Raw genomic sequence first — 9,246 nt, forward strand, 5'->3', positions numbered from 1 at the left:
AAACTGTCACCCACGCTTGCTGCCCTCCCTTTTCTAACTGGTCACCAGGCCCCACCCATTCTCTCTCAGATCTGCAAAATCCAGTCCAACCTTTTATAACTTAAGTGGGAACCTTAGATTACAATTCACCCTGCACCCAATCAAGTGCCTTGCACATGGAGGTCCGAGTAAGTCTCTAAACCAGAAGTCCATCTCACTGTTCTTCAGGGTTTCCCACAGCCTTCAGGATAAACATCTAAACTTCTGACAGGACAAACAAGGCCCCCTTCTCTTGGGCCCCACTAAGTTTCCAGTATCAACTCTCATTTCTTTCCCAAACCCTGAGTTCCAGTCCTATACCTTAGTTTTGCCATATTTTCTTATATTTCTCAAACTTTGACACACACTGCTCCCTCCTGCCACCCCAGTAGCTTCTACATATCCTTAGAAAGGATGGCACCTCCTCCAAGAAGCCTACCCTGAACTTTCCCTTCCAAGATTCTGTGCTCTGCAAAGGGGAAAGGTGGGGGGGAGGGATACATTAGGACTTTGGTGTTAACATAGACACACGACTCTATATCAAATAGATCATCAACAAGGACCTACTGCACAGCACAGGGAACGCTACTCCATTGCCTGGAACAAACTGTGCGGGAAAAGAATCTGAAAAGGAATGGATACATGTATAACGGAATCACTTTACTGTACACCTGAAACTAACACAATATTGTACATCAACTATCCTCCAATAGAAAATAAAAATTAAATTAAAGAAAAAAGAGATTCTGTGTTCTATAGCACCAGAACTCACTTCTTCCAGAGCACTGACTACTGTGCTTGTGTTTACTTGCTGCCCAGTAGAAGGGAAGATTACCTAGGGCAGAAGCATCGTCTCTAGCAGCCCTTGATTCTGACAACTCATTCAAGTGCCAGGATACTTTACACACATAACCTGCTTAATTAATTCTAAGAACCCACAGAAAGAGTGGTTATTAATGTCATTTTACAAGTGTGGGGATTGCAGTTCAAAAGTAACCTGCCCAGGCCACAGACAGCATAAGCCCTGGAATTCAAACCCTAAGCTGCCTTCACACCAGTGCTCTTTCCACTATATGATACGACTACTGAAAAACAGATTTTTTTTTCCTGAGCCCTGTTTTAATGGAAAGGAAATGAAGCTGGGATATACCAATTTCCTAATCGCTTTGGCGTGTACCAGGCAAAGTCGTTCAACAGACCAGGTAATATCTGTGGAACAATTAACGATGCTCCAAACTGTCCTAAGTGTTCTACATTGTAGGGTCTACAAGCATTAACACAGTTCGACCTTGTAACCTCCAGAGAGAGTGAGTCCTGTTCAGCCCATGCTACAGATGAGAATACTGAGACCTAGAAGCCTTAGAGCACTCGGCCGGGGTCACCGAGCCGGCAGGAGTCCTAGGCCACACGCCCCATCTAGCGCACGCACACCCGGACACTGGGCACCGGTTCTAGTGCCCACCCTCCACCTTGCACCATCTAAAACCCCGCTTCGCAGCGCCCACACAAGAGCCCCTGGAAGCGGGAAGTACAAAGCTGTCTCAAACAGATGAACCAGTTTGCAGGGCAGAAGTTGAGACACGGATGTAGAGAACAAACATATGGACACCAAGGGAGGAAAGCCGTGGTGGGTGGGGATGGTGGTGTGCTGAACTGGGCGACTCGGATTGACGTGTATACACTGATGTGTATAAAATTGATGACTAATAAGAACATGCTGTATAAAAAAATAAAATAAAATTCAAAAATCAAAAAAAAAAAAAAAGGAATACTGTCTATTGTCCTCCGCGCCCCCTGGAACACTCACTGTAAATATCCAGGAGGTGCTTGCAGAATGAATGAATCCATGAACAAACAAGCTCACTCATTTCAAACGTGCAGTCACATGCGAAATCTGACCTTCTGAGAAGTTAAGCTTCTGGAAGGAGCCCATTTTCTTAATGTATTCAGCATCGAGTCATCACAAAATATGAACTCTTATAAAGTACTGGCCCCTCACTTCCCATGAGAAAGCAAAATTCCTCAGCAGGGAAATGGGAGGGTAGCAGACATTACCCGCAAAGCTTTAGGAAGGCTGCGGCTCGCTGAGCACGTCACTAGGGCCCCTGACCGCCTGCCTGGTAGTAGGACAGACACACCAGGAACGGCTGCTGACCGGCAGAAAGAGCGCCCGGCCAGGCAGGCAGCACACCCCGCACCCTGCCAAGCGAGGTCCGGCCAGCAAGGGAAAGACGCTCTCCACTGCAGAACCGCCCACCACTAGACAGCCAGGTCCCGCCAGGGCCTGGACACACGAGGCCTTCCTTACAGGGGTTACACATCTGTGGCCTCGCTCTGCCTCGAAGAAAAGACAGTGACGGGGACAACGTGACCATCTCCAGATGAACTTTCAACTTCGTTTCAAGTGCCTGGGTGCTGGGTCACAGTGGATTTCTCAACTCTTCCAATATTCAAAAATACCAATTTCTAAGATGCAGAAGGGTTGTTAAACATACACTTAGCACAGACCCCAGTCCCACTCCTGAGTATTTTCTCAAGTGAGGTAAAAACCCAAGTTCACATGGAAACCTGCCCTGGGATGTTTACAGCAGCTTTATTCCTGATCCCCTCAAAACTGGAAACATCCCACAAGTCCTGCCACCCGCACGCGAATGGACAAACGGAAAATGGAATACAACACAGCCAGAAAAAGGAGTGGCTTCTCATACCCGCAACAACAGGGATGACGGACTTCCCTGGTGGTCCAGTGGCTAAGACTCCACACTCCCAATGCAAGGGGCCCGGGGTCCATCCCTGCTCAGGGAACTAGATCCCCCACGCCGCAACTAAAACATACTGCACACGGCAATGACGATCCCATGTGCCGCAACAAGACCCAGCACAGCCAAGTAAATAACTACCTAAATAAATATTTAAAACAACAACAAAAAACAAACCCGGGAGGAATCTCGCATAGGTTTTGCTGAGCCAAAGCAGCCAGAATCAAAAAGCTACATGCTGTTGTTCCGTTTATCTGACTTTCTGGAAAAGCCAAAACCTTAGGGACAGAGAGGAGATTAGTGGCCAAGAGGCTAGAGGCACCCTGGCGCCAAAGGGCAGCAAATGGGATGACAGGATTGCTCTGCCGCCTGATGGCGATCAAAACTCCTACAACTGTGCACTACAAGTGAACTATGCTTCACGGCTACTAAGGATACACAAATTAGTACATTTTGAAAAATGTGCCCGTGCATGACAAGTGCAGTAAGAGGGGCGGGGAGGCGAGGCAAGTGGATCAGCTGGAGTTCTGAAGGTTCTCCCCACTTTCAGTTTCCCTCCCCTGGCATGTCTCCCCGCCCGGCCCACTGCTGCTCAGGCCGCCCACCCGGGCCGCCTGGAGTTACCCAACCGGAAAAGCCAGAGCCCAGGCTCAGCCGCGCCTCCACGCACAGGAAGGGCAAAAATAGAAAGCGCCAGTGCGCAGTGGAGGGCTGGAAACCCTCGGACCTCAGATAACTGCGGAGAACCGGGGCTCGGAGTCAACATCGGCTCCAGGCGGTCCCAGCGTCCCGACCCCGGCCGCGACACACTTTCCACAAAACTGACACACACGCGCGGGTCGCGCGGGCTTCCCCGCCGGGTCGCCTGGAGGCCGGTCCCCCGCAAGCTGAGCGCACGAAAGGGCGCCCCAAAGGCGCCGGCCCAAGCCGCCCGCTGCGCTTTCCCTCCGGAAGGTGGGCTGCGGGGCCCAAGCGTAAACCCTGAGACAAGGTACACGCGCACCACGCCGCCACAGGAGACGAGGGGCCGGGCGCCCACCTGGCCGGACACCCTGTATTTCTGGAATCACCGGACTTGTGTGTAAATTTCCCTTTGGCGTGTCATTTTCCAAAGGCCACTCAAGATCACGCCTCCTCTCCAAGTGTCCTGCCAGCCCACCCACTCAAGATCAGAGGGACAAAATGCCTAACTAAAACAAAACAAAACAGAAACACAAAAAACTGGAGAGAGGGAGGAAAGGGTGCCCTCAAAAAAAAAAAAAAAAAAACACCTAAGCACGTTGACAGCGCTAAGAATAAACTACCAGGCAAAAGAAACCCTACATGTCAAATCCTAAAGTACAGAAGGGCAAGCCCGCCGGCAGTCCAGGCCCGGGGAGACCGGGGTCCCCAGCCCTGCAGAGCCAACCGAAGACCGGCTCGGGCGCCCCTCAGAAGCCCGGGGTCCCCGCGGCCGAGTCTGCGCCCCCGGCCGGCGCCGGCTCCCCTCTGCCCACTCTGCGCGCGGGGGCTGGAAAAGGCCGCGGAGAACCACGGCGGGGCGGGAAGGGGGGCTCCAAAGAAGGTCTGGCGACTCGAGTCGCTCCGTTTCTCGGTGGGCTCAGCGCGCGCCGTGGGGGAAGAGGGGCGGGGGTCCGGGAGGAGGGGACGGGTGGCACTTACGTACACCGGCAGCGGCCATGGGCAGACGGCGGGCTCGGCCCCCACGAGCGATTCCAGCCTCAGCTCCAGCTTCTCCCCCATGTCTTCGCGCGCCGCCCCCGCACCGTGCTAGTCTGGCGGTTGGGGGAGGGGCGCGGCGCCGCCGGCGGGGGCGGAGCAAACAGGCAGCCGGGCAGTGAGGGGAGGGGGCCTGGCATGGGCCTCAGCCGCCGCCGCCGCGCTCCCGTCCGGCCCCCGGCTCCCTCTTTGTGGTCACAGGCCCCGGGCCTCCAGCGCTGCTGCGAACTCAGGCCTGCGTGAGGCGAGCACAATGAGCCGGGGACCGGGCCGAACCACTCATGGCGCGCGCGGCCCACCCTGTGGACACGCCCGCTCTCACGCACGCACGCACGCACGTCTTCGGCTGCCCCCAGCCACACCCACCGGCCCGAAGTGGGGACCCGAGGAGACCCCTCGGGGCCTGGGGTAGCGGGTTCGACTCCCGCCCTTGAAGTACCGTGACACCCCCCCCTCCCCCCCAATAAGAAGACTATAATTCCTCATTAAATATGACAGCTGGAATCCCGACTTCTGTTCACAAAAATGCCGTGTATTTAGCCTATGCTAGGCACCAGACCACGGACGCTCAGTACTGGCAAAAAAGGAAATGCCCTGCCCTCATGGCACTGCCATTTTAATTGGAATAGTAGGGACAATGGTCAAGGGAGAAAATAAAGTGTCATCATCGCCACGGGGATGGTTAATCTCATGTGCGCACTGCGTGGGGCCCCGGCAACCACAAACATTATTCCAGATGTGGCCAGGAAGGTATTTTTCAGAAGAGATTAACACTGAAATTGGTCCACTTTGCGTAAAGGAGACTGTCAATGCCGCGGCGTGGGTGGGCCTCGTCCATCAGTTGAAGGACTGGAGAGAAAAATGAGGTTCCCTAGAAAGAGGGAACTGTTCCTCCAGTGGCCTTGGGACATCAGCTCTTCCCTGTGTCTCCAGCCCAGAGTCCTGCCCGGACTTGCCTGCCTCACAGTCACATGAGTCAACTCCTTAAAACAAAACTATATATGTAAAAATACTGAATATATACAAGCCTATTAATTTGTATATGTGTGTATACATATTATATATATGTATACACATGTTTATATGTGCGTGCGTTTGTATTATATGTGTAAGTACTAATATACAGTATACATACAAGCCTATATATGTGTGTGTATATATTGTATACATGTATGTATGTGTGTATATATAGTATACATATTATAAATGTGAACATGCTGTATATATACACACACCCATGTATTGATATATGGGTGTGTGTATATATACAGTATATGTACGCTGTACGTATGTATGTATACAGTGTATATTTATATATAGGTGTGTATATATGTTGTATACCTGTATGTGTATATGTTGCATAGGTATTATATGTATATACGTATATACTATATATAGACACACTTGCATATGTATTTATATGTGTATTACATGCGCATATTTACATATAGGTGTGTATGTGTGTGTATACATTGTGTATATGTATGTGTATATATCTTATATATATGATATATATGTATATATATGATGAATTTATATGTACAGTACATATATATTTTTATGCTACATGCTTTTATATGTAGGTGTATATATGTGTCTATATGTATGTACGTGTATTGCATATATTATATATGTATGTATACTGTATATATACACATCTAAATATCTTTGTATGTGTGTATATATGTATGATATATATGTACCTAGGTGTGTCTATTGCATATGCTATATGCATGTGTACATACTGTATATATACAAACTATGCATTTTATATGTGTGTATGTATAGTGTATATGTGTATTGTATGTGTGTATACATACTGTATATATACAAACGATGCATTTTGTATATGTGTGTATATATGTATGTGTGTATTGCATATACTATATGTGTATATGTCTGTATGCATACTGCATATATACACAGCTGTATATTTTTGTATGCGTGTACATATGTACGTGTGTGTGTGTATATACACACACACACCCTATGGATTCTGTTTGTCTGGAGAAGCCTCACTGATACGGACACTTAATACAATTGAGCACCTGCTCTTTGCCAGCCAGGGAGCCAAACGCTTGTCTTTTCCGTGTCTCCCTTAAGTGTCACAAGTCCCGGGAGGGAAGGTGATGCCGCTCCTACCAGTTGAGGTGCCTCAGGGTCAGAGAGGTGCACAGGGCGGGGGGCTGGAGCCTGGTGGAGCCCAGGTGGAGTTCTAGCAGCAGTACAGCCTAGCAGTGCCACTTCCCCAGGTACTTCTCACAAAGATGCCGAGGGAGAGACAGGGTCTGAAAGAGGGGATGAGGAAGCTTCCATGGGTCCGCAAGCCCAGACCAAGGCTGACTCGTCAAGGGTGTTAGAGGTCAGGACTGTGGTTTCCCTGGGGGTGGGGTTACACAGAGCCATTCCCATTCTGAAAAAGTATCCATTCTGCTCTTGTTTGTATGTTTACCCCCCTCCCCCAAATCTTTTAAAAACAGATTCTCTTGGCTGCTGGGAGCACACATGGGGAAGTTGTGTGTGAGGGGGTGTGATCCAGGGGACAGGGAGGATAAGCCCCCCACTCGTAGGGCCAGGAGTGGCTCAGCTTTGTGAGCTAAGGATGGCCCGCGAGGTCCCAGAGAGAAGGGTCCCTACTCCGTCCCTGCTCCGTGCACCCGATTCCCAGCCTGAGAAGCCCAGAGCTACCCACACACACACACACACCAGGGAGGAGAGCCAGTCACCCTGGCTCACAGGCTGCGGCTCCAAGGCTCCTGGCACTAGAAGCTATTTTCAGCTTTCATGCCCTAGGACATGGCCAGAGCTATTGTCTCCGGAAACTCTCTGTCTGTCTCTCGTCCACTCTCCCTCCCTCCCTCCTCCGCCTCTTCCCCTCCCGCTCCAGCTGTCCTGCCCTCCACCCTGCATTTCTACACAGGATGGCTCACAGACAGCTGCTCCCCGTGTCCACCCGCCACCATTCGATGGATGTCAAAGCAAGCCCTGGGGACTTCCCTGGAGGTCCAGCGATTAAGACTCCGAGTTTCCACTGCAGGGGGCACGGGTTCGATCCCTGGTCAGGGAAATAAAATCCCACATGCCGCACGGCACAGCCAAAATAATAAATGAATAAAAAATAAAGTTAGCGTGATGAAACAACCCTAGTGGTGCCAGGATGGGACGTAAAGCTCTATGGTATAGAATAAAGGTCCAGAAAGAGATATATGAGAACTTGATATGACAGAAAGTGGGGAAATTAAGGAGTTTTCAATAAATGGCATTTGGACAATTGCATACCCACGTGGGAAAAAGTAAACTAGAAAAAAAAAAAGCAAGCCCTGGTCAGGTGTGACCTTGGGCCCAGGGCCATTGGCACACATTGTCGTGTGGGATGTTCTTCCTTAGACTCCTCCCTCCCTCCTGTGTCACTTTCCCCGCCAGGTAAAGAACTCTGCCTGGTTAGTAAGACCCTAGAGGTCCTTGGCCATTGCTATTGCAGTTGGAATTGTTACTGTTTACATAGGGTGACCAACACCCACCCCCCCAGTTTGCCCAGGACCGCTCAGGTTTGAGAGCTGGAACTGTGGGGAAACCCTCATTCCCAGGGAACCCCAGAAGGCTGGTCAGCCTATTTAGCACGGATCTCTCACTTGATCTCCCAACCCCCGAGAGCCAGAAAGGGAATCTCCCCCCTCCTTCCATGGTAACCTTCATTCATTCATCCACTCATCCCTTTATTCAACTCCTTTATTCAGCAAGTATTTATGAAGCATCTACTACACATCAGACACTCCTCTAGGTGCTGGGGACAGTAAACTGAGAAGGTGTGATGGATTACATGGGGATGATGTCTCGGAGACCACTGCAGGGCAGGGGAGGTGGGAGAGGGAAGGGGCAGTTCTAAATGCAGGCTCTGACGGGATTGGGGCAGACCTTGCCCTGGGCCAGGCTGGTTGCTTCAACACAGCTGTCCTCACCCAGGGCCATCCTGCCCCCGCCTCCCCCAGTTTTTTGGTGATGCCTGGGAAAATCTGTGGTGGTCACTACTGGGTGGGAGAGGACCCGGGAATCAAATGGGTGGGGCCAGGGATGCTGCTGAACCCCACACAGTGCCCAGGAGGGGCCCCCAGCAGAGGATGACCCGCCCCAAATAAACCCAGTGCCGTGGGGGAGACCCTGCACTAATATTATTCAGACCTGCTGGTGCCCCTAGATTCCTGCACAGGCAGGGACTCTAACCGGGTCACCTCTGTATCCCGAGGTGACCTAGAGTGGGGCAGCCAGGAGGGCTGAGTATCGGGGGTGAAATGACAAATCTCTGTGCCCACTCTCCCCGCCACACCCCAGGGTCGATGGCCTCTATCTCCTCCCTGTGCAGGTAGCTTTTCCCTGAGCCATTTCTTCTTGTCAAGGTCCCTGTCGCAGGTTGGGTTCCCTGAAGATGACGTTGAGAGCAAGGATTGGAGTGCAGGTGGTTGATGTGAGACGTGCAGAGAACAGATACAGCTGCCATAGGGTCCCGCAATTCCACTCCTGGGCATAGACCCGGAGAAAACTCTAATTCAAAAATATACATACAACCCTGGGATTTCCCTAGTGGTCCAGTGGTTAAGATTCCGTGCTTCCTTGAGGATATGGGGAGGGGGAAGGGTAAGCTGTGACAAAGTGAAAGAGCGGCATGGACATATATACACTACCAAACGTAAGGTAGATAGCTAGTGGGAAGCAGCCGCATAGCACAGGGAGATCAGCTCGGTTCTTTGTGACT

At 50.9% G+C, this 9,246-nt stretch overlaps 1 protein-coding gene across 6 annotated transcripts in view; it reads right to left on the reverse strand.

Annotated features, from left to right (window-relative positions):
• The window catches only part of LOC132493387 (forkhead-associated domain-containing protein 1-like), a 127,453-nt gene extending 122,674 nt beyond the window's left edge, over positions 1-4,779 (reverse strand). The window contains exon 1 of one of the 6 annotated variants that reach the window (XM_060103867.1): positions 4,440-4,779. In XM_060103867.1, the coding sequence (XP_059959850.1) occupies positions 4,440-4,458 (19 nt within the window). In that variant the 5' untranslated portion in view covers positions 4,459-4,779. The remainder of the gene's footprint in view (positions 1-4,439) is intronic. The other 5 variants (XM_060103873.1, XM_060103872.1, XM_060103871.1 and 2 more) reach the window with 5 other exon arrangements.
• Positions 4,780-9,246: the final 4,467 nt, after the last annotated feature.

This window comes from Mesoplodon densirostris, chromosome 7 (assembly GCF_025265405.1).
Source record: "Mesoplodon densirostris isolate mMesDen1 chromosome 7, mMesDen1 primary haplotype, whole genome shotgun sequence".
NCBI classification, from domain to species: Eukaryota; Metazoa; Chordata; class Mammalia; order Artiodactyla; family Ziphiidae; genus Mesoplodon; species Mesoplodon densirostris.